At 37.5% G+C, this 26637-nt stretch overlaps 4 protein-coding genes across 5 annotated transcripts in view; 3 read left to right on the top strand and 1 right to left on the bottom strand.

Annotated features, from left to right (window-relative positions):
* The window catches only part of LOC118271157 (N-alpha-acetyltransferase 15, NatA auxiliary subunit), a 95410-nt gene extending 92018 nt beyond the window's left edge, over nucleotides 1-3392 (top strand). Inside the window, exon 16 of the mRNA XM_050696089.1 lies at nucleotides 173-3392. Within this exon, the coding sequence (XP_050552046.1) occupies nucleotides 173-379 (207 nt within the window). The 3' untranslated portion in view covers nucleotides 380-3392. The remainder of the gene's footprint in view (nucleotides 1-172) is intronic.
* Nucleotides 2925-9850, bottom strand: LOC118271271 (deoxycytidylate deaminase). Of its 2 annotated transcripts, XM_035587281.2 has the most exons (5): nucleotides 9660-9850; nucleotides 8874-9026; nucleotides 8498-8568; nucleotides 4579-4792; nucleotides 2925-4053 (listed from the first exon to the last, which is right to left on the bottom strand). In XM_035587281.2, the coding sequence occupies exons 1-5, from the start codon at nucleotides 9704-9706 to the stop codon at nucleotides 3936-3938; spliced, it is 603 nt and encodes a 200-aa protein (XP_035443174.2). In that variant the 5' UTR covers nucleotides 9707-9850; the 3' UTR covers nucleotides 2925-3935. The 2 variants fall into 2 exon arrangements, with proteins under 2 accessions (XP_035443174.2, XP_050552061.1); XM_050696104.1 differs by lacking the exons at nucleotides 8874-9026; nucleotides 9660-9850 and adding an exon at nucleotides 8641-8744.
* A 4698-nt stretch (nucleotides 9851-14548) lies between these two features.
* Nucleotides 14549-15232, top strand: LOC126911007 (uncharacterized). The gene has a single exon (XM_050695720.1). It carries the CDS (start codon nucleotides 14549-14551, stop codon nucleotides 15230-15232), a length of 684 nt encoding a protein of 227 aa, XP_050551677.1.
* A 205-nt stretch (nucleotides 15233-15437) lies between these two features.
* LOC118271457 (ecdysone oxidase-like) lies at nucleotides 15438-26607 on the top strand. Its single transcript, XM_050696092.1, has 3 exons — nucleotides 15438-16583; nucleotides 24442-24575; nucleotides 24896-26607. Exons 1-3 carry the CDS (start codon nucleotides 16439-16441, stop codon nucleotides 26486-26488), a joined length of 1872 nt encoding a protein of 623 aa, XP_050552049.1. The 5' UTR covers nucleotides 15438-16438; the 3' UTR covers nucleotides 26489-26607.
* The last annotated feature ends 30 nt before the right edge of the window (nucleotides 26608-26637 follow it).

Genomic DNA, 26637 nt, shown 5'->3' with positions numbered 1-26637 from the left:
CCTGCCGCGACGTCTGTGGACGTTGAGCGGGCTCCACTCAGTAGTGAGTTTTGTCCACCGCTCGTCCGACATGCGGCAGACATGACGTGACTGATAAAATTGCTCCCGGAAAGTGTACGTCCACTTTTCTTCAGTTGTTAGTAATTTTCAAAATGATCGCTTCGCTTTCCAGGGTTGTGTAGACGTGCTAGACAGTCTACGAGACGGCGACTTCGGGCCGTGCGAGAAGGAGATAGAGCAATACATCGAGGCGTGCCGCAAGAAGTTCCCGTACGCCATCGCGTTCAAGCCGGCGTCGGAGCTGAGCGAGCTGGCCGACGACCGCGCGCCGGCGGACGACGCCCCGCTGCAGCCGAAAGAGATCGCCGTCAACAACTGAGCACTCCGCGCGCCACTCCTCCCTCGAAAACGGTCTAAAACTATACAACAACTGTCTAAGCGGTCGATAGTTTCAAACCCGAAACGTAAATATCGATCTGAACTCTTCATAGACCAAAGTCCTAGCTGACAGCTTTGTGTTCCGCTGAGAATGCCATTGTGAATTCTGTCAAACGTAGCGATAGGTTTTTTAATTAAAATAAAATGTTTTTGTATATCAGTCTCACTAGTACTGATTCACAACCCCAATTACTCCATTGAATAGATTACAAATTAGTGTTTAAGTACCGAATTCGAAACGCTTTTTGATATACTGAAGGTGCCGAGATTGTAAGCAATAATAGTGTAACGTGATTAATTAGTAATTCTACACATTCTACCAACTAGACAATTCGTTTTCAGCGGAATATAGAGATATTGTAATATCCAATTGATCAGAATATTAGTGATAACGTTGTATCGAGAACATATTGACTGACGGGCGTCGCTGCTGTAAGTCTTTTAATCTAGACGTACTTTAAAATTAACTTGTTCTAATTACCAAGACGGTAATGATTACCAAATTTATAATATTGATATTAATTAATGAATTAGTGTGGTCATACGCAAATCAATAGTAACACTTGAACTACGAAAACCAATCGTATTGCTACGGAATAGAGACTGCCAAAGTTGACGAGTGCTGGTACATTGTATTAATATTTTTATGTAGCCAAATTTGTTGTTAGCGAAGTTTTAGTAATGTTGTTTTTGAATAGGAATAAATTCTTTGTTTATAGAACAATGACTGTAACGATCGTAGCGTTTGTACAGTGACACGATGCTGGTTACCGTGTCATATATACTGGCACTAATATAGCGTGGGTTCCTGTTTATCCGTAATAATCCTTACTACGAAGCATTTCGTTTGTATAATAAAGCTACAACTAGTAGTTTTATCCAGGCAACTATACTATATTATCTATAATTGCAGTTATTTTTTTTTAATACATAGAAGTTTTCTTTTAGTATATCATAAAAATGTCTATTGGTAGTATTTAAGGTACTTTACCCACAAGTAAAATTGACCTCGGACACTGTATGTTAACAGGAATTTATTCTTATACAGCGGCATCGTAACATGAACGAAAGTCGAAGCGTTACAGTCTGCAATGAACCTTAAAGCAGAAATACATTTGCGTGGCGTGTCGTGTCGTGCCGTCGTGGTCACCAATTGGCTGCAAGCATTTGGCAGTCCACGCGACACGCCACGACATACAAGTGTGTTTCTAACCATAGTAACTGTATGAAATCGATATACCTTAAAACGGGGTGAATAGAATTCGAGGGGTGAATAGATACAATAGAGGGGTGAATAAATGTTGGGAACATGTTCTAACATCTATTCATTCCAGTCTTGTGTATAGACACAAGAATTCAAAGGGTGAATAGTCACCCTTTGATTTCTATTCACCCCGTTTTACCGTTACTACGTTAATGTATTTCTGCCTTTACAATATCGTAACTTGTACGATTCTCTATTCTGTTAATATTCATTATTAAATATTAAAATGAATTATTGAAATTGTTTTAAAGGTAGTGAAGTGGTTCATGGATCTATCCCCGTTACGTAGCACTAGGATAGACACGCGGCGATCGAACACTTATCGTAAACTGTAGTCTAGATTGTAATAACTTGGTAACTGATGGAATCTTCATGTCGACAGCTCTAACATAAAGACGTAGGATAATTTGTTTAACGGCTCCCGAGTCTCGATTCACAATGAAAGGTGTGGAAAACATGTTCCTTTATATTGTTTAGTTTGTAAGACAGTTTCTTATGTTATTGTTTCCCATAGCTTAAACACTTTCTTCACACAATTTCGAGCTTCATTCAAATATCTATTAAGTATCTGTTAATACCTCTACAACCCGTTAATTCATACTTTAAAATTGTTTGTAAGACTACGTAACAGTTGCGGTTATGACATTAAATACCAATAGGCGTTACATGTTTGTCTTATGATGACTTAACCTCTTGTCCGCCGGTATATGAGCTACAACAGAAAACACATTGTGTCTCGCGTAGATATACGTTCCGGCGTACCAGGGGTTAACGTTAACAGTTATATCTAGTCCTGTGATCCTCTAAATGCCTCATATATAATGGCAATCCTTAGCAAAGATATAAATTCTCTATGTATGTATTTTTTACTAATTAGCAAAATTAATGTAATAATTGGTTTGGAATGTCTGTGAAGTAGCATCCAGTGGCCTCAAGTGTTCAACATATTCACGTACCAACATAATGATTAGGATTTACATTTCAAATAACGACTGTTTTAATGTGTAAAAGTATTGTGGTGCGGCAACATTGGACGGACGCCGCACAGAGCCCCGTGGCCGGAGGTTACGCTTGTAAATAATTCTTACTTTTAAGTTTGTATTGTACAATATCGTTAGTTCTGAGGTCTTTGGTGACTTGAAATTTATTGACTGCATGCGGCGCTAAGGTTTTAATATGTAAAAGTACGGATGGTGACCATGGACTCAAATTAAACCAACACTTGCATTGGAATTAGTTTATTTTTTTCTTTTTTTGTAGATATGTGTAAAGTTTGGACAATAATTATATAATTGAATACTCCAAATTGTAACAATACATGCACTTATGTTGTGTTGAACACACTTGATCAGTTCATTTCCAAGACAACATTCACTGAATGAAATGTTCAGCTTAATATATTATTATAGGATACAGACGCTCGGCAACATTTGCACCTACACATTGTAGGCAAGATCTGAATAAAAAACTTTTATTCCTTTCTATTTTTAATTTATTTCATTAATATACAAATGTATTTTATTCAGTGGATGTAGTTGATGTTTATTTTACACAAAATATGTTCAATTAAGTTATAATAAATCACATTTGATTGTTGATTTTAATTGTATTCAAGTGGTGTGATCGGAGTATCTGTACCCGTGTCATCTTGTACATAAAGTAATAAAATTTTATTTTACAAATTTATTTACATTTCTGTTTCATTCACTAGCTTCTGAAATCGTCAATATAAACGGCCATTCAACAGTTTGACGTTTGTAATTACCGTCACCATTTATATTTTGACCTAAATGTATTAAAATATGAAACAAATAAGATACAAATTCGGTTTTTTAGATAATATTTAAGTTAAAATAAAATGGTCACGGTGACTAGAAACAAGAAACGTCGAACTGGAGAATGGTGAAACGTAACCACGTTAAAATATCACATGTATAAAAATACGTATAGCACCTTCTATGTACAGTCGGCTAAGCTATTTGGTGTACAGGTAAGGAAAGATTCAGTATAGACACAGTCACCATTGCTTGGAAAGTAAGTGATAAAAATAAAATAGTAAACATCCGAACATAGTACCTCCTCCTTTTTGTTTAAGTAGCTTCTTCAACAAGTATAAAATTTAGAATAGCAACAGCGGTCTCTGTCTGTACTGAATCAACCTTAATCTTCTCGCTTGTATACCAAATAACTTGGTTGACTGTACGAACAAATAAAATTATATCAAACATTGGGTTCAGGCTGTGCTTCCAGCCTGTGATTCAGGCTGTGATTCAGACTGTGGTTCAGGCTGTGGTTTAGGGCTAATTCTTAATCTAATTTCGATGTTTTCCTTGCGGTCGGTTGTGAATTGTCTGAAAAGAAAAATTAACGTAATATGTATTAGAAAATATAAGACTCCCGGTCGAGTAAATTCCTACCGGGGTTTTTCGGATTTTCGAAATTTTCTCAGTAATAACATAGAATTGTGAAATTGTGCCCGGTTTATGGCGATAGGCTCACTCCATAATATGGGACTCAGAACACAACAGGTGGAAAATGGATGTACATAGTACAGTGGCAATGGCATTACGTGCCTTAAAGTGCACCTCTTACCCCTTGGGGATAAAAGGCGTAACAGTTAAAAAAACAATAGATATTGTTTTAAAACACGTGAGAATGTAGCGTAACAATGGCCCTGGGGGTTTAGTCTGCTATTACAATTGTGTCAGAATGGTCGATCATTGAGCAGTGCAAGAGAGAAGGAGCTATACAACCTACATAGCTCCGTCCCTCTTGCACTGCTTAAAAGACTAAAGACTACCGGAGAGAGTACTGCATAATGCCTATATTATACAGGCAATATCATAGTATTATTCTTAAAACGTAATGATACTCACCGCACTGCCACACCAGCAGCTACAAACATCTTTTTGGCAGCGACATACATTTGCCTTTCTGGGTGTTTATCTTCGAGAAAATAAATCGTCGAGATACCGGATTGGATGATCACTTTAGCACATTCGTTGCAAGGGAACCGGGTGACGTATAGATCGCACCCCTTTACATCAATCACGTTCTTGTTGAGAATGGCATTCATTTCTGCATGGCAAACTGAAAGATAAATATTATATTAAATTTTATTATATATTTATTTATAGACAGGCAGGCAGTTGCAAGAACTGATAACGCCTGCACATATTACTTAGGAATTTCTGTAGAATTCTGTAACAAAACACCTAGTGACTAATGCTGTTGTCATCAACAACATGAGTCAAGAGATGTTTTGTATAGTTATCATTTATTTATTAATTATTTATTTATATATTGCACAATGTACAGACTTATACGACAAGTACATAACCCTGTTAGGGCGTGGCAATTGTATTACAATAATATTATACAATAATCTTAGGTATTACAATATAGTTAACTTATTAACATTGCTAATAATAACTATGACTAAATTATTTACTTATTAATTAACTAGTTGTAAACTTATTATAATTTGAATTTATTACCAATATCTTATATACCTACATTATATATCGATGCTTCCGGCAACAAATGTCGTAAACGCCATTTTGGCGAAAATGAGTTAAGAATGCAGCCCTACTTAATTTTTGGCGCTGCGTCGATCTAAAAATGTGAAAAAAATATTCGCCTAAAAAAAATACTTTTACTCCCAAAATTTTTACTAGTATAATCAAGATTTTTTAGTAAAGATGGTATGTAAAACTCATATTGCTTATAACCGAATAACCGTTCAGGTCGTATAATACAACGTACAAACAGCTGTCGGTCGTAAAAACATGAATACATAATTCATTGTAATTACACCCCACAATCATTTTTAAAACGTAAGTTCTGCTGAGAAACAATTGTCGTAAAGTCACTTGGTCTTGGACAATTGGTTTGAAAATTGAATTATGTAGGTCGTACTCCTAATTTTGTTAATATTCTCATACTAAAAAGGGGTCGTAACACAAAAAGTATAAATATGTCGCAATTGTGTTTTATTTTATTGTTTTTATTACAAGTAATGAAAACTCAACTTACAGTCTTAACTTCATTGATTTGCTTCAGATATTTCCATGTTTGTTCACACACTCATTTTTGATTCAGTATATGGTTTTAAAAACCAAACCCAGAACTATTGCATTTTAAAACTGGTGCATACTTCTAACTTCCGTTAGACAAATCGTTCTCCATTGATTTGTTAGTGGTCGTAAATACCAACTTCTTGAATTTTCTGGGGTGTATGTCCAAGCTAACTTTTGAAATAAGGCTTTGACATAAATAGCAATAATATATTATGAAACACCATCGTATTTTACGTATTTCTTGTATAGAACACAATTTTACAACTTTTAAAGTTAAAAAGATATAAGCCAAAAACGAAATTATTTTTTGTTTTTCGTTGATTCCCAAAAGTGCTATTTTGGTGATTACGACCTTTGTTGTCGGAAGCATCGATATCAGACATTTTACATATTATATTAAATTAAAAGGTAGGTACAGTTTTCTCATAAATACATTTTTCTCTTCAAGGTACTCTTGGATACTGTAATACGATTTCTTAATAAGTAATGACTTTAATCTACGACTGCACGGTTGGCGTGGTGGCTGGGCAACTGGCTGCCGCGCAACGTGTAGCGGTTTCGATCCGCACGGAATAACTCTTTGTGTGATCCACAAATTGTTGTTTCGGGTCTGGGTGTCAAGTGCATGTGAAATTGTTTGTCTGTAAACGCATCCACGACACAGGAGAAAATCCTAGTGTGGCGCAAGGTTTTTTTTTCTTTTTAAATCTAGCTTGAAATATACAATACATATTATAGTGTTTTAGTGGACCGTCTTTCTTCGGGTAACTATTTACCTATATCACGTTGACTGTCCGTGCAGTACATGTAATGCAATTTTGATCTGGCTGTGTCGTCCGTGCATTAGTCAGTGGCAATAATTGAACTGCGTTTACTGCGCTGGACGTGTGAGCTAGAACTTTATTTTTCTAGGGACATATGAACAGACTTGACAAAAATAAAACTCAATGTCCCATCGAAAATTGTAATTTTTTTATTAGTATAACATTTTAAGTATGGTACCTCATTGGACGTACCACGAGGTTATTCAAAATAGATGGGACAGTCAACGTGATATATTTGAATGCTTCGGTATTCTGGGCTATTATTTTTATACATTTGTAATTGAGGTGCTGGTAGTAGTAATATATTTTTGCGACGTTAGTTTTTATTAAAATTAAATGTTTTATGTTTCTTAACAAACTAGTATGTAGATAGATGGTAGGGTTAGTATTTTTCCACGTATAAAATATGGTTTACAACTTTCTCTGGGCTTAATATTATAAATTATTCGCAGACACTTCTTTTGAGCGATAAACAAATCTTTAGTATGCACGCTGTGTGCCCCACATGATGATGCCGTAGCGTAGTCATGCATAATTATGTATATGCGTAGTATACAGATAGGGCACATTGTGTGTTGGTTTTAGTTTTTAATACTTTTAGTCCGTATGAGAATTGCGATCGATAGTTTTACTTTGGTGACGTCTACATGTTTTTTCGTTTATGAGTCTAGTGTTATGCCTAATAGTTTAAATTCTCCTACTTCTATTTTAAGGTTGTTAGTTATATTGTTAAGGTTGACTTTTTTCTTTTGGTATGGTTTGAATTGGATTATTTTTGTTTTCTTATTATTGACTTCTAGGTTGTGAATCAGGAGCCAAGATTTAATCAGTTTGTAGGTGTCGATAATTTGAGAATTATACTCCGGATTGTTTGCAAAGACCACACACAGATGGTCACATATTTTCGGCAGGTCATTAATATAGATAAGGAAGATTATACAGCCTAACACGCTGCCTTGTGGAATTGACTAGTTGGTAGTTAAGGTATGTAAAGTAAAGTTGTATGCAAAATAGTACCTATGCAGTAGCGTGTAACATAGGTATAAGGTACTATATTGATTAGACTTTTTGTAAAAAAAACATATATGTTAGGTGTAGGGACCTAGAGTTCGTTCTAAAATAATTAGAAAAAAAAAATGTATGCAAGTTTAGCAATCTGCTTTAAATGTCGAAGGAAGACTCTAGTCTGATGATCAGTAGATAAAACATCACGCACGAGAGTAGCTAGTAATAAATATAAATACATATATAGGAAAAGTGCCTCCGGTTAGCTTGTAGGTAACGTCTGTATATTACGATAATGACATTCAATTAGGTTATTATTGATAATATTTATGATACATAAAACAATAGTGCATTTTACTTAGAAATTAGAGAAACAACATGTATGATTACGATAAGATTAACGTTATTTTAGTACTAATATCTAATTTTTACGCATTAGGTGAGTTCCGTCTGAAAAATGTAGGTAAGTCCCGGCGAAATTTGGTACCTTAATTGATTAGATAAAAGTGCAACGATAATTATTTAGCGATAAATACTTATTGTCAGCATAAATCAAGTAATTAAATGCAACATAGGTATTTAATATTTCCGAGAAATATTTTAGGTACTTATGTAATTGTTGTTACTATGCATATTATCTATAATTATTATTAATTATACAACTAAACGGTATCACTGGGTTACTAACATTTCTCACTAATAGCATGGAGTCTAGAATTGTGTCTGGTACCTACGGACAATGGGCTCATTCCTATAGGAGAAAAAGGGCTTCATTGTATAATAATGTCAATATTATATGCACCACTGTCTTATTTCTGTAAGGGGCACAATAAAGTTTAAATAAATAAAGAATTAAAGCTGAAAAAAGGTAAGTTAAAGAATCTTACCATACAATTGTTTGAGATCTTTCTTCCATTCAAAAATGTCGTCGGAGCAACCATTAGGCATGCCATTATATCTGTAATTTGTATTTTAATATTTGTAAATTAAAATAGTCATACATAAATATCACTTTACAACACTTGCTTACCTCCTCACTGCAGTAGTCGCAAGAGCGACCGCCGAGCATGGAGTCTGAGGTTCAATTTCTGGATTGGGCAATTTATTAAAGGTTTTCATTTACTTGGCATTCAGTTTGTTAGAGGGATAAAGTTACTGTTACACTAAAATGATGCAAAAGGTATGGAATAAATTTTATTATTTTGTTTAAAGGCATTACTTAACTTTGAGAAATAATAGATAATATATTAAATTAATTCTTACCCAACACCAACTATTCTCTTCGCAGAGTTCACAATACACGCTCCGACCTGACATTCCGGATCTTTGCTGCGCTGTGCAGCTAGTACTGCGTTCGCCATAAAAAACTCTTCCCATTTTAAACAACCTTCTCTCTTTCTAGATTTAGCAGGGGAGCTGCAATATTAAGAATAGTAAATTCGGTGAACAACATTTGAATCTTACAGTGAGAAATATGATGAATTTCAGAAACTGGGTCCATTACGTGTTGCAATCATTTGTGGGAAGTTTTTTCCCCAAAGATGATGATGTAATTAAGTATACACAGTTTCCTACATACATTTGGGATAATTCTGGTGAAGTATATTTATGGTGCATTTATTTTTCATGTTATATGACAGTTAGTAATTCGTTAACTTGAAAAATAAAATACCACACCTTAAAATATTTTTCATGAAGGAAATGTATGATAAATATACCTACTATCTATTTGTTTAAATAAATTACAGTAGGTACAGTAGATATGCATTTGGATAAATATATTTTATTCAATTAATGTTTGCTTTTATTATTAATTCTCTATAACCTCTATGTGAAATTTAAATAATATGTTTAGTTAAACAAATTTTTAAGTACTGGTTATAATTAATATAAACTTTTAAGTTAAAAACAATTGCCAATTTTTTTAAGCGGCACGAACTTGAAATAATAATTAGGAACACTGATTTAAAATATACATTTTTATAATAATAATACACAGATAGAAGTCAAAGTTCTAGAATTTACGAAAAAAAGCGACAAATTACTTACGCGCCGTCCTCTAAGCTCATTTTCGCGGTTAAATTATTAATGTCCATTGTTTGTAATTGAGGTTTATTTATATACACGATTTTGGTTATGTTTTTCCCTCATTGGCTACCAGTTGCAGTTGTTGATAAGCTATCAGTCGTCGGCCGTCACCCGTCAGCGACAAATATAAAAATACGTTGAATCTGTAACTGACATTAACAGACAGAATGACATTGACATCAATGACATTTTTGACAGTGACAGAGTCTCACAAGAGTCATATTATCAGTGTTGCCATTGCAAAAATAAGTGTATATAAAAATATTATATAGACTCTTTTAAACACGATAATGAATCGCAAAAAAATTAAAATTATTTTTGAGTTTCTATTCTTAATTCACATTTGATTAATTATTTAACGAATATAATTTTAAGAAAGAGGTAAGTATCATGTAAGGCGTCATCTTGTAACATTTAAGGGAATATTTCTGCCTTAGTTGGTACGTTTTGCGCTAGATAGCACCACTTTCCATACATTTTTATTCTTGACCTATACCCACATGGGTTTCACCCAGGCGTTTCCAACAGCCGCAGCAGCAACAACTTACCGTTGCGATAACAGTGAGTCCAAGAGAGCTCACCCTTCTAGGTAGATGTAGATACCTGAAAACCGTTACTGGTTTGGACGATACCGATATCTTACGCCCGATTTTCATTGTTCTGGTTGCACCGGATTGGTCACATTGGATTCAACTTCAGTCCCAAATCCAGCTATTGCGGTACGTGCACACCCACTTACTACCATTTGTGTTATAAGTCCCATGTAATACGGGGTGAGCCTATTGCCCTAATCATACTGGGCATAATTCTAGGCTCCGTGATACTGCTCAGAAATTTTCGAAAAACTAAAAAAGCCCAGTAGTCGCCAGTCGCACTTGCGACCACTCGACCAACGAGGCAGTATGTACCTAAGTATTAGATTACAATTATGTAGTTATGTAGGTAGAAGATAGGTGTACATAAGAATGCTTGGCATCATGTTGGTTCGGCTCCACTGGACAATACTCAACTAAGTATAAAGCCAGTATCGTAGTATAGTACTGTCAAAGAATGAGTTTATACATACTACAATAATTCTATTGTGGGCAATCTAGCCTTCATCTGGAATTCTACGCATATATATACGCATAAGTACCTACCTACCTACAATGAAACATCTTGCAAAACATTTCGATGTTCACAATACATTTCTTTTTTTTTACTGGATAAGCCGGTGAACCAGCGGACGGATCACCTGATGGTAAGCAATCGCCGCCGGTCATGGACACTTGAAACACGAGAAGCGCTACAAGTGCGTTGCCGGCCTTAGGAATTTAAAAGGGTTGTTGGGGAATCGGGGATTGTGACGATTAGCAAAGGGGGTAATTGGGCCTTCGGTAACCTCACTCACACAACGCAAGCGTTGTTTTACGTCGGTTTACTGTGAGGCCGTGTTATCGGCAAGCCATATTAACAATGTTCTCGCTCACTCTCGCCAAAGGAACTATTGCTATCCTGTTTGCACAGTGAAATTGCTATTCAAATTTTTTTCAAAATGTTGTGTTTACTTTGCAAGAAAAGAATTGCACTGGGCGAATCGCTTAGATGTACTGGATGCAAGAAAGGATTTCATTACAGCTGTGTCAATATAACTTCTGCTGTATTTATGGAGAAAAAAAATGAATTGGAAAGTAAATTTAAATGTGATTCATGCTTGAATATTACTAACCGTGTGCGGGTAACCGATGAGACCCCAGTACGCGGTGTCAGCACCGGCGCTAACATTATTAATTACGAAGAAGAGTATAATATGCCCAGTATTATAGAAATGATGAAGGAAGTTATGACTGAGAAATTTAAGATCTTTGAAGAAAGGATTATAAGTGAATTTAAAAGATCGCTATCATCATTGGCTCATGAAAATAGCAAATTGCGCGAAGAGTTGAGAGTGGCTAATTCGAAATGTATTTCCTTATCAGAAGAGATTAAGGTTCTCAAAATAAATAGTGGAAAGCCTCTACATGTAGCAAACGGTACTAAACAAGGAACAAACTATAACGAAAACATTGCCATTGACCGAAACCCTCCACCGCAGCCGCCCCGGGCGCCGCCGGCACCGCGGTCATCGTATGCTGTGCCCACTGCGCCCTACCATACGCAGCATGTTGACTGCGCGCCGCTACCGATGTTACCGTCGCAGCCAGCACAGGTGCCACCTATTACTACCTACGCAACTGTGGCGCGAAGTACAGTGATTACGGAAAATAATGATAGTATAAACAACAAATGGATAGAAGTGAATAACATGAAAAGGAATAATCCAATAAAAAGAGGCGGCAACAAGTCAACTCTATTGTTAAAAGCCGTGGAGAGGAAAAAATTCCTTCATGTATGGAGGTTGGATAAAAGTACTACAGAGGATAGTTTGAATGAATACATCAGGAATGTTTTAGGAAATGATATAGATTTAAAAATACATAAAATAATACCTAGAATAGAAAAAGACTACGCTTCATTCAAAATAGGATTATCAGAGGAAAACTATGAGAAACTTTCTCATCCAGATATATGGCCAGTAAACGTCGAATTCAGCGAATGGATTTGGTTTCGTCGCTCACCCGCCTCAGAGAAAGAATCTCAATCAACATAGTCGAAGGATCGACATTTTATACCAAAATGTTCGTGGGCTCAGGACGAAGACAACGAAGTTCCTTTCTCTGTTACAATCATCGAGTTCGGATTTATTTGCTATAACGGAGACGGGGTGTAATGTTTCTGTGCATAACGCGGAAATTACTCTACCTAATTACCAAATATTACGATGTGATCGAGCGGACGGGCGCAAGCAAGGCGGCGTACTTTTAGTGGCCACACCGCGCTTCGAGTTACGGCAGGTACCGATACCCAGTGAGATTAATATTGACACTTATAACTTTGAAGTACTTTGTGCTACCATACATCTAAAGAGTAGATTTTTATTCGCGTGTTGTGTAGTCTATATCCCACCTAACTGTGATGAGTCTGAATATATGTTATTGTTTAAATTATTAGAGCAAATATGTGTTAGATATAAGAGTAATGTAGTTATACTTGGAGATTTTAATATGTTTTCGTGCAATAACAATGTTAAAAATTACTTTGAATACTTCGTTGCCTTTAGTGAACTCGTTCAGTGGAATAATGTACCTAATTGTAGTGGTAGACAGTTGGATTTAGTATTAAGCGGGCGTAGCTATATGGAGGTGTGTGCGGCGGAAGAGGGGCTGCAGCCTGTGGACGCGTACCACCCGCCGCTCGCGGTCGCCGTGGACGTCGCCACGTACGCGCAGTTCTCGCCGATTCCGGCTGAGGACGACTTGGCGCATGCGCAGAACCCACAGCTCTTTAACCCATACAAACGTTGGAATTTTCATAAGGTAGACTTCAATTATTTATATTATTCAATAGGTAGAATAAATTGGAAAGATATATATAGTTTACAAGTTCCGGAAGAGGCTTTAGATTTTTACTATTCAAAGATGAATGAAGTCTTTGATGACTGTGTACCCATTAAAAAACATTATATTCGTAACAACAGATATAATTACCCAGTATGGTACACAGCGGATATTATTAGAGATATTAAAACAAAATATATATTACACAAAAAATATAAGGCCAGTAAAACTTCTAGTGATTATGAGCAGTTCTCTCGGTACAGAGCGAAGGTCAAAATGGAAACAGAACTAGCCCACAATCGGTATAGGGACCGGGTACAGAACCATCTGGCAAATGACCCCAAAGCTTTCTGGAGCTATATACGACTGAAAAAAGGTAACTCAAGTCAATACAAGATATTAAAAGATGGACAGGTACTATCAGGGGGAGAATGCGCGGAGGAGTATGCCCGATACTTTCAAACTGTATATAACACAGAACCGCCTACACTGAGCGCTGAAGCGGCGAGTAGCACCACGTCGCCGTCGTCTGGTGGCGCGTGGGCGCATCTCGGCACGCTGGAGCGGGCGGCGGTGAGTCGTGCGCTCGCTCGCTTACCACCTAAGCGATCAGTGGGGCCGGATGGTATACCACCTTTTATCCTTAGGGATTGTCGCATGGTTTTAGTCAAACCTTTACTGCATTTATTTAACATCTTTATTGCAGCTGGGAGGTTTCCTGATCTGTGGAAACTTACTCGGGTCGTACCCGTACCGAAAGGTGGGGGAGGTACAGAAGCCAGCGACTATAGGCCAGTGGCAGTCCTATGTGCTCCAGCTAAGGTTTTCGAGTCAGTGATCCATAACCATCTGTATGCTCAGGTAGACGCCCATTTGACTGACGCCCAGCACGGTTTTCGCCCCGGCCGGGGAACAACGGGTAACCTATTGCATTTAATGACGCAAGTAGTACCTGCCGTTGATGCTGGTCGGCGGGTGGACGTAGCCTACCTGGACTTTAAAAAGGCATTTGATACAGTTGATCACGATGTCCTCCTTCGGAAACTTGCTGGAATAGGTTTTACGCTACACACTCTTAAATTCTTTTCCACGTACTTTAGAGACAGACGCCAATACGTAGACTGTGGTGGGCACTGCTCCGAACCGTATTACACGAGGTCCGGTGTCAGCCAAGGCAGTAACTTGGGTCCTTTACTGTTTAATTTAATGATAAACGACTTACCAAGCGTAATAAATGGATCGATATGCCTTCTTTTTGCCGATGACCTGAAACTTATATGCGAAATAAGGGATAATGCGGATCACGTTACTTTGCAACAAGACATCGACAGAGTTATTGAGTGGAGCCACGAATTCAAATTATATTTTAACGTGGCTAAATGCTCGGTTTTGTCGTACACCCGTGCAAGCAGTTACCGCCACCACCAATACAACATGGAAGGCGAACCTTTGCAACGTGTTACGGAAGTTAAAGATCTGGGAATTCGTTTTGTATCGGAGTTGCACTTTAGGAAGCATATAATGGATGTCTGCAAGAAGGCATACCGGAATTTAGGGTTCATTTTGCGGCAGGCGAATCAGTTTACTAACATCGCGGCAGTAAAGGCGTTGTACGAGGCTTTAGTTAAAAGTCACCTAGAGTACAACGCTGGAGTCTGGAGTCCACACGAGAATAAGTACAAACTTATGATAGAACGTATACAAAATAAGTTTACTAGATTCGTCTACTTAAAATTGTATGGTGTGTACCCGGGGTATCCACTTTTATACCCAACGTTGTTTGTACTGGGAATGGTAGGATATTACAAGCTTGAGGTGAGACGTGAAGTAGCTCTAGCTACTTATCTATTTAAGGTGTTGAGAGGCAAAACTCACAACCCAGCACTACTGGAGGAATTACGGCTGTGTGTTCCGGACGAGTACGTGTGGCGTAGGAGGCGGCCGCGGCTGCTGGTGGTACCGTGCGCACGCACGAACCTCTTGCAGAAGGCACCACTGACGCGGGCGTTGCACACATTAAATACAATAGCCGATAGGATGGACCTATTTACATGTACACTCAACGAGTTCACTAGGGTAACATATGAGGTTGTGGTAAAGAGTTCCTATAATTTGTAAATGTTAGTAAGTAAGTATTAGGATAACGTTAATGTTAAGTTTATGTTAAGTTATGTTTATGTTTTATGTTCATACAGATATTTGGTTTTTATTTTTAAATTTATAAGTACTGCATTTATCGTATTAGGTGTGCCTGTAAAGATAGATGTATTTAATGTTAAGATAAATAAATAAATAAATAAATAAATTTAGGTGAGAATTAAAAACAGGTAGTGTACCTAACTGATGAACGAAAATAGAAGTAGGTACTAGGAATATATTATAATGATCGATTGAAATTTTGTAGGTTATCGGTTAACCAAATATGTAATAAGGAAAAAGGAGACAGAATTTCCAAAAATAACACAGTATCATACTTAATAATAGAAACATATAATAATAAGGATAAAAAACGCATTTTTCCCGGATAAATGATAGATATAAAATTGGTATACTATTTTATTTATGCTAAATTGTATAAACTTTACGCCAAATAATACAAAATCAGGCACAAAATGATTCAATCTTCGATTTACTTTATTGATCTACATGCCGCACTCAGAGACATTTAATGACTACTTAAACTATTCCTTAGTAACGATTTTGTATTGAAAACAAATGCTAAGGACTGGGTTAATTATTAATCATTAAATGTCTCTGAGTGGGGCAGATAGTGTAAAAAGTATTTCTGTGTAAAGACTGAGAAAAGGGATCTTTGCGATGCCCGAATTACTATAGATCTGCATTTACAGGACGTAATCATACCTATATAGAACAAATGATTTAAAAAAAAACAAAACAGTTAGGATTAGGATTTTCTCCTGTGTCGTGGGTACGTTTACAAACATACAAGTTCACATACACATGACACCCAGACCCGGATCAACAATTTGTGGATCACACAAAAAGTTGCTCCGTGCTGGAATCGAACCCGCTACACGTTGCACGGCAGCCAGTTGCCTAGCCACCGCACTAACTGTGCAGTAAAAAATTTAAAAAAGATTATTTGTATACATCCAGATTAATATCTATTCCTGTACATAGGTAGGAGTGTCTATCAGCCATTCAAAAGCGTGGTCACACTGGCTATAAACCTACTTAGATCGTGTACCTATATTATGTACCAGCTGAGGGCATGTACTACTAGTACACTATTTTCAATTATAAACTTCTATCATGAGTGTTACGATAAAAAAATAAAAAACAAACCGTCGAATTTCTTTAAAAATGTCTTCTAACGTAGAAATCAATGAATTCCTCAAGATCCTGCAATCTTTCGGATCCACATCTGTGGTACAGTGGATACTGCGTGTGTTAACTATTTCCCAGGCGGTATTCCAAACAGGTTGGCCTGAAAACTACGAGATATCAGGTATGTATGGCTTTATAATGAACCGATTTGCTGGGCAGTAGTGTACCCTTGTGTTGATTGAGTCTCGCATGAGTCTCTTTTTTTTTAGACGTATCACCTGATGGTAAGCAATCGCCGCCGCCTATTGACACTTGAAACACCACAGGCGTTATTAACTTATAGGTTGCTGGGGAATCGGGGATTGGGAAGATTGGGAAGTTGGTAAATGGGCCTCTGGTAACCTGGTTTCACGTCGGTTTTCTATGAGGCCGTGGTATCACTCCGGTCGAGCCGGTCCATTCGTGACGAAGCATCGCTCTCCCACACTTAAACTCCTGATTGACTTTCGTATGAGGTTTTGGTTGTGCGACATATTTGAGATTTGTAAGCGATCACGCTCATGTCCCGGCTTGTTTCCATATGTGCTTCGGTGGAATGTGGGTGTACTTCTGTCGGGTTTGTTGGTTACAAGTACAAGATTCATGTTTGTACTAATATGTATTTAATTGATGCAGATGGCGAGAGGTTTGACTTCATTGTGGTCGGGAGTGGGTCGGCGGGCGCTGTGGTAGCTGCTCGCCTATCAGAAATACCAGAGTTTAAAGTGTTGCTGCTCGAGGCTGGAGGCGACCCGCCACTTACCAGTGTGGTAAGTTGGGGCAAAGTAGAACCCACGACACAGGAGAAAATCCTAGAGTGGGGTAACGTTTTTTTAAAAAAAGATAGAAAAAGAAAAAGAAGATGTTATATGGAAAGGAATTGTGATAAACCTATTGTCGTTAAGACAGACAGCAGCGCAAGGTTTGTTAAGAAATTATATTGCAAATTATTCAGCAGAGCTGCTGATATTCTTTATGCAAGGTATTATACAAGGCTGTAGACGAATATGTCAAATATCATTACTAGTTGAGCTGGTGATTACAGAAGAGTATCTAAAGATGATGTATCTAATTGCTATTTTTATTTCAGCTTCCTGGACTCAGCAGAACTTTGCCAGGTACTAAATATGACTGGAACTATACAGCTGTTTTCGACGAGGGTGTAGGCCAGGCCCACCCGGGTGGATACATGAGCTACCCTCGAGGTAAACTGCTCGGTGGTTGTTCTTCCATCAACTACCTGATCTACTCACGAGGAGTACCCGAAGATTATGAGAACTGGAACCGTATAGCTCCTGGCTGGGACTGGGAGACAGTACTGTATTATTTCAAGAAGTTAGAAGACATGAAAGATCCATTAATATTTGAGCACCCAGAAAATGCCCGTCTCCATTCAACAACTGGCCCTGTAAAGGTGTCCAGACCGAAAACTCCGCCCTCGACTGCTCTCATAGATGATATCAGAATACAGTCTTACGAAGAAATGGGTATACCACGAGTTCTAGAGATAAATGGGCCAGAAATTGTAGGAGCTGCTCGACCACATTTCAATATTTATGGTGGTAGGAGATCTAGTACTGCGGAATCATATCTAAAGCCAGCAAAAGATAGACCTAATCTTAAAGTGGCCAAGCATTCCACAGTTACTAAAGTATTAATTGATCCTGGCACGTTGCGTGCGTATGGTGTGCAGGTGTACACATCTAGTAAGACATACATCCACGTATACGCTACTGAAGAGGTGATTGTTTCTGCCGGTACATTCAATAGTCCGAAAATTCTCTTACACTCAGGAATAGGACCTCAAGAGGAATTGTCGAAGTTACAGATAAAGACGTTGGTAGATCTTCCAGTTGGTAAAAATTTGCACGATCACCAGGTTATACAGTTGAATTATAAAGGAAAACGCGGGTTAGAGACGGCTCTCCAGAATATATTAACCGCTTTCCAAATAGATACAATTCCATCTCCGCTACAAATTGGATTCTTCAGAGTTAACGGCAGTGAGTTTGAATATCCTTCTAAATTACAACCACATTTCCAGTTCTTCAACTCCTACTACGGAGCTGGTGCTTCTGAGGATTTAGTAAGTGGATGTAGTCTTGAAAAAGATTTTTGCCTAGCTTTAGGGTCAGCAAATATTAATAATGAATTAGATACTGTTTTGCTTGCTCTCTTACACCCTCTGTCGCGAGGACAAGTAAAGCTCCGAAGTACAGATCCCCTGGATGATCCTGTAATTGAATTGGGGTATTTCAGAAACGGTTATGACCTAAAGGTGGTTACTGAGGGAGTGAAATACATGAATACTTTGATAAACACTACATACTTTAAAGAAGTCAAAGGAAGTATTCCCAAATTGAGTGTGACTGCGTGTGAAAATATAGAATGGGGTTCTGATGAGTTTTGGGAATGTTATGCAAAGAATACTGTATTGTCGGTGCAACATGCAGTCGGTACATGTCGGATGGGACAGGATGGGGTTGTGGACGAGAGACTGAGGGTACACGGGGTGGCCAGACTGAGAGTAGTGGATGCGTCCGTTATCCCATTGATACCGAGTGGTAACACTAACGCCCCGACAATGATGGTAGGTGAGAAAGCTGCTGATATGATTAAGGAAGATTTTCATAAACGCAAGAAAGAAAATAACAAAGATTGCCCTGGAGAGACCGTACTTTGAAAAAATCTTTGTAAAGAGACTTTGTAAAGAGATTTTTTTTCTTAGAGTGTGAGTACAAGTAACTTTACTCGTTACAGGAGTAAAATAATTCACAGTCGGAGAATTATCAAGTTTCTAGTTTGCACGCTACTTGGACTTAGGGACTTTACATTAAATTATAAAATAATTAATCTTATCATGTATCCATCCATGGACCTGTACATATTTTAAATAAAAACAACCACTATAAAATTAAAATACAGTTTAATAACAAATCCTTGTCTTCTTATATTACGTAAGTACTTACATACTACAAACAAAATTTACAAAAATGGTTACATTATTACATCTGTACCTACTTATAAAATATGTTCTGATTGACTGACTCACTGACTGGCTGATTCATTATCGCTGAGAGCAAACTACCAATGATACAAACATGAAATTAGTTGTAATTGCAAATATTAATTTTATTATGTAGGCACCCACTAAGAAAGTATTTTAAATTCCACCCCTAAAGGTTTTGCCCTTATAATAGGGGACGTTACTTTGTATGAAAGTCCGTCACTTTGAAAGTTAAAAAAAACAAAGTTATGAGTTTCTGTTATTGACGTAAAACAATATGTCTACCATTGACTGCTAGCAGTATCTATCGGCTATCGACGAGTAGTTGAATGTGATTATAACAAAAATGTATAATAGAGAAAATTGTCTGCCCATACCATAAATATTTAATACTACCTTTTGCCAGAGTCTACACCCGCAATCCTATGGGATAACTACTCTCATCACCCAAGTCAGCTCATACCCTGTCCGTATACCAAATTTCATCAAAATCCGTTCAGTAGTTTTAGCGATTGACGGACAAACATCCAAACAAACAAAGTTTCACGTTTATAATATTAACCGCCGTACTCAGAGTCATTTATTGGTTACTTAACCCAGTCCTTAGCAATTGTTTTTGGAACAAAATCGTTACTAAGGAATGGTTTAAGTAACCATTGAATGTCTCTGAGTGCGGTAGTAAGTGTGATTTCTATGGACAGTACCAGGTTTCTTGTAATATAAAAGAGGAGATCCATTGAAACTGCGTTAAAATTAAAATATTTTAAATGACGTAGTAAGTATCGTGCCTAGTACATATGTATACCTTGGTATAAAATACATATACCTACCTTGGTATGTAGATAATTTTAAAATGGAACCCAATAGTACCTACACATTTTTATCTGAATCGTATTAATTGTATTAAATTATCTAAGCAACGAGGTTACAGTTAATTTACACATTATTTTTATACAATACTGTCCTGAGGGCTTAGTACGAGTTTGTTTTACGTTGAACGAAAGCGCGTTCGGCGCTCTGATTGGCCAGCACGAATGAACCAACCAATCGGAGCGCCGAATGCGCTTTCGTTTCGTTTTCGTATTGGGTACTGTTTTCATTGAGTTACAATGTAATAAGTAAAATAAATAACAAAACAGTTTAAAACTATAGTATATAACTTATAAATATTAAGTACTTAAATATAATACTCGGCACGAAATGATGGGAAGATTGGATAATTTGCCCACTTCTGCTGATTCCTTTGGATAAAATCTGCCTCGGAGTAAAATACATGCAATATCTGAATCCCCCCCCCCCTCCCACAACTACATCTAGCCATGATTTGTGCCGAGTATTTAAGGTACACAATAAAATGAGATTAAATTTTCACTATAATATCATTCTTTGGAAGATTATCGAGATTACAGGCATTTGTAATTACTAATATCAATATGTATAAAATGGATTTTCTTTTCAAACGAATTAGGCCAACAATCTGTCTGAAATATATTTTTTATATCGTCCCTTAGTTAACAACACCGCTCAAGTCGAAAATTGACGGTTTTTACATTGTAATGCCATTGGATGAAGCTGCGCATTACGCGTGGAACAATTGGTCTCAAGATATAGATTTAAGCCAAGAGGTCGTAATTAAAAAAATAGTGACAGCGCTCAAGTCGGTTGGCGTCGCAACACCGCGCAGTTTTTTTCGTCTCCTGTAAAGTTGGTAAAAATGACTTACCTACGGCGCATTCCAATAACCTACCGATCGGTAGATTTGCCTACCAGAGGTAGAATTTTGACATAAGCTCCATACGAAATGTGTCAAAATTCTACCTCTGGTAGGTAAATCTGCCGATCGGTAGGTTATTGGAATGCGCCGTTAAGCGGTGTTGTAAGCGAAAGGACGATATGTAATACGTTGCATTTGGCAACTAACTTGCCTAGTGGCAAGAGACGATGCGGCCTACGATGTTGACTTTTTTTTATTTTAACTTTTATAACATTCTTTTCAGAAGCTTCGGTTAATATTTTAATTTTTAAAGCTGTTATTTCATTACAAGATAAAACACAGACTAATTTAAAGGAAGCCTTGTCTTTGAAAGACTTACAATTATTAAATATACATAGTAAGTACATATTCACACATTTAGAGGTACATAAATAAATACTGATTACATGATACGTAGGTACAAGCGCACTTTGCTTTTATTTCCATCAGTGGGCAGAAGTGTCACGTTAAGGGTCGGTACATATCTGACGTAAAAAGTGTGGAACATATCATCGGTTGAGTGTGAATGGTCAAGTGTTTTTCTATACATTTATCTGTTCGTTACGCGACCGATAAGACTCAATAACAAAAAGTCAGGTATGAACCGACCCTAAGTTCACACGCAGCTGGCCCGAACTCTCAAAATATTTTATTGCATATTAATGAGGTTGAAATTATGCACAGGGTAATTAACAAAAATATATACATTTTAGAACAAAGTGGTTTTAAACTGCCATTGGGTTCGCATTGCCACCCGGGCTCGATGCCTGTTGAGTGGCATGGCATACTATTCAAATCCATACGTCTAATATACTGACGCTCTATGCAAAAAATATAAACCTCAAATATACAATTTGTACAGTCGACTTCTTGGAAGTTGGACACTTCTCACTTCAATGAGTGAGTGTGATGGTAATAAGACTCATAAGTATCAATCATGATGAGCAGCCAGAAGAAATGTACACGTATAGTGATGTTCTCCACCTTGGCCGCGATATAGTCATATATTGTATTTCTTGGAATATCCTTCACACGGCTCGTGACTAGGCGAATTTATGGCAACGTTTTGTATATGGAGGGTACCACCAACTTCTAAAATCATCATAAATCGTAATTTTCTTTAGCATATTCTCATTATGAAGCGCTGCACATAACGCGCAAACGTTCCCGGGCGTACTGTATGTGTAATACTTTTTCCACCAGAAATACTGATTGTATAGTTTTGGGGAATGCATTAGTTCGTTCATCATGGCGGCTAATTTTATAACGTGGTGTTTCGTAGCGTCGATGTAAGACCCTGGCGGAAGAAATCTGTAAACAAAAGAGAAATATCATGAATTAATTACATTTTTCTAAATAATTAATATCAATGAAATAAAAATATTTGTTGCGGCTATCTAAATATGAATTAAAAAGAAAATACTAAACAAGTGTTCCGCAAGGAAGTACATTAGGACCCCTATTATTTATATTGTTTGCAGAAATATTGTTTATAATTATGGTGAAACTGGAAAAGATCAAACATACTATTTATAGTTTTCTACATTTTTTATATTATACAGACAGATATACTCACTAGTTGCGCTTGTATAATAATAATAATGTCTTTTATACATTACATCCTTTTCATTTACTTGCATTTCATGTATGTTCTGTCTGATTGATGTTGTAAAATATCAACAAATATGATAGTGTTGCTAAGTCCCTTACATAAAACATTACAATAATGTTTGTGATTCTTAGTGAAGCAAGGTATATGTAAAGATGTTTTATTAACAAATCCGACCAATCATTAATAATATTAATAAGAAAATACAATTGTCTTATGATTAAAGTGAACAAAATGTATATGGGAGACACATACCTACTATAATCTGCTCCTCCGTAGACTATGGGCACAACATCATTATGTAGTGCAGTCAGCAACTTCTCCGTCACATAATCTTCAGAGAAAGAGTTTTCCATCGACATATAAAAAAAATAGTCCTTTTGCAACAATGTACTACAATTTTTTGCATGTGTTCTAGAACATTTTAATTTGCCACACTTGCCGTATATATCCACTGTTAAATTGTAGGGTTTCAACGCTTTACTTAAAGCTTTAACATAACTGAGTCGGCCGTTTCTACTTCGGCAGTTGGACACGAACCAAGCAGCTGCTTTAGTTTTATTTCTTATTCTATTCATATCAATATATTCTTCGTCTAAATTGTTTGGCTTCTTTTCCCATCGCATGTTTTTCTTTGGACCAACAATATCACCTAATTTGTTCTTGATTAATATGTAACCACATGGAATATCAGAATCAATTCTGTAAGTAGAAGTCTTGTTAAAAAAACCATTGAATGCTTTATCACATACGGGATAATTATCTGCTGATTCCGTGTTAACGAATATGTATTGCTGATGGGGAGACCTGCTTTTGGGTAAGTCCTTTGAGTTCATGTTGCGTCCATTGAAAGCAATAGCGTCAAACCTTGTCAGGTTACCTCCAAAGAAATTTCTATCCGTGACCACGTAGCATTTAGTCTCCTGACATTTGCTTTTGAGAAATGCCCTTTGTCCTTCGCCGTAGAAGTAGAAAGGAGCGTAGTCTTTGCGAGTCCATAATAGAATGTATTTAAAATCTTTGGGAAGAGTGTTCACCTTTCTGTATACGTCCCTATATCTGTAATCACGACCGACATTTTTGATCGCCTCTCGAACCAAACTCTCAGTGAAAGTAGGATGAGTTTGTTTGTATGTTTCTTGGGCCCAGAATAGGAAAGCAAATATTTGCTGGGCAGTAGTGTACTCTTGTGTTGATTGAGTCTCGCATGAGTCTCTTTTTTTAGACGTATCACCTGATGGTAAGCAAGCGCTGCCGTCTATTGACACTTGAAACACCACAGGCGTTATTAACTTATAGGTTGCTAGGGAATCGGGAATTGGGAAGATTGGGAAGTTGGTAAATGGGCCTCTGGTAACCTGGTTTCACGTCGGTTTTCTATGAGGCCGTGGTATCACTCCGGTCGAGCCGGTCCATTCGTGACGAAGCATCGCTCTCCCACACTTAAACTCATGATTGACTTTCGTATGAGGTTTTGGTTGTGCGACATATTTGAGATTTGTAAGCGATCACGCTCATGTCCCAGCTTGTTTCCATATGTGCTTCGGTGGAATGTGGGTGTGCTTCTATCCGGTTTCTTGATTACAAGTACAAGATTCATGTTTGTACTAATATGTTTTTAATTGATGCAGATGGTGAGAGGTTTGACTTCATTGTGGTGGGGAGTGGGTCGGCGGGCGCTGTGGTAGCTGCTCGCCTATCAGAAATACCAGAGTTTAAAGTGTTGCTGCTCGAGACTGGAGGCGACCCGCCACCAACCAGTGTGGTAAGTTGGGGCAAAGTAGAACTAACGACACAGGAGAAAATCCTAGATTGGGGTAACGTTTTTTTAAAAAAAGATAGAAAAAGAAATAGAAGATGTTATATGGAAAGGAATTGTGATAAACCTATTGTCGTTAAGACAGACAGCAGCGCAAGGTTTGTTAAGAAATTATATTGCAAATTATTCAGCAGAGCTGCTGATATTCTTTATGCAAGGTATTATACAAGGCTGTAGACGAATATGTCAAATATCATTACTAGTTGAGCTGGTGATTACAGAAGAGTATCTAAAGATGATGTATCTAATTGCTATTTTTATTTCAGCTTCCTGGACTCAGCAGAACTTTGCCAGGTACTAAATATGACTGGAACTATACAGCTGTTTTCGACGAGGGTGTAGGCCAGGCCCACCCGGGTGGATACATGAGCTACCCTCGAGGTAAACTGCTCGGTGGTTGTTCTTCCATCAACTACCTGATCTACTCACGAGGAGTACCCGAAGATTATGAGAACTGGAACCGTATAGCTCCTGGCTGGGACTGGGAGACAGTACTGTATTATTTCAAGAAGTTAGAAGACATGAAAGATCCATTAATATTTGAGCACCCAGAAAATGCCCGTCTCCATTCAACAACTGGCCCTGTAAAGGTGTCCAGACCGAAAACTCCGCCCTCGACTGCTCTCATAGATGATATCAGAATACAGTCTTACGAAGAAATGGGTATACCACGAGTTCTAGAGATAAATGGGCCAGAAATTGTAGGAGCTGCTCGACCACATTTCAATATTTATGGTGGTAGGAGATCTAGTACTGCGGAATCATACCTAAAGCCAGCAAAAGACAGAACTAATCTTAAAGTGGCCAAGTATTCCACAGTTACTAAAGTATTAATTGATCCTGGCACGTTGCGTGCGTATGGTGTGCAGGTGTACACATCTAGTAAGACATACATCCACGTATATGCTACTGAAGAGGTGATTGTTTCTGCCGGCACATTCAATAGTCCGAAAATCCTCTTACAGTCGGGAATAGGACCTCAAGAGGAATTGTCGAAGGTACAGATAAAAACGTTGGTAGATCTTCCAGTTGGTAAAAATTTGCACGATCACCAGGTTATACAGTTGAATTATAAAGGAAAACGCGGGTTAGAGACGGCTCTCCAGAATATATTAACCGCTTTCCAAATAGATACAATTCCATCTCCGCTACAAATTGGATTCTTCAGAGTTAACGGCAGTGAGTTTGAATATCCTTCTAAATTACAACCACATTTCCAGTTCTTCAACTCCTACTACGGAGCTGGTGCTTCTGAGGATTTAGTAAGTGGATGTAGTCTTGAAAAAGATTTTTGCCTAGCTTTAGGGTCAGCCAATGTTAATAATGAATTAGATACTGTTTTACTTGCTCTCTTACACCCTCTGTCGCGAGGAGAAGTAAAGCTCCGAAGTACAGATCCCCTGGATGATCCTATAATTGAATTGGGGTATTTCAGAAACGATTATGACCTAAAGGTGGTTACTGAGGGAGTGAAATACATGAATACTTTGATAAACACTACATACTTTAAAGAAGTCAAAGCAAGTATACCCAAATTGAGTGTGACTGCGTGTGAAAATATAGAATGGGGTTCTGATGAGTTTTGGGAATGTTATGCAAAGAATACTGTATTGTCGGTGCAACATGCAGTTGGTACATGTCGGATGGCACAGGATGGGGTAGTAGACGAGAGACTAAGGGTACACGGTGTGGCTAGGCTGAGAGTAGTGGATGCATCCGTTATTCCACTGATACCGAGTGGTAACACTAACGCTCCGACTATGATGGTAGGTGAGAAAGCTGCTGATATGATTAAGGAAGATTTTCATAAACGCAAGAAAGAAAATAACAAAGATTGCCCTGGAGAGACCGTACTTTGAAAAAATCTTTTTAAAGAGACTTTGACTAAAAATATTTTTTTCTTATTGTGTGAGTACCTACAAGTAACTTTACTTGTTACAGGAGTAAAATAATTCACAGTCGGAGAATTATCAAGTTTCTAGTTTGCACGCTACTTGGACTTAGGGAC

Source organism: Spodoptera frugiperda, chromosome 9, assembly GCF_023101765.2.
Source record: "Spodoptera frugiperda isolate SF20-4 chromosome 9, AGI-APGP_CSIRO_Sfru_2.0, whole genome shotgun sequence".
Lineage (NCBI taxonomy): Eukaryota > Metazoa > Arthropoda > Insecta > Lepidoptera > Noctuidae > Spodoptera > Spodoptera frugiperda.
The sequence above is the reverse complement of the archived record's forward strand: the minus strand, read 5'-3'. Positions and strand labels throughout refer to the sequence as shown.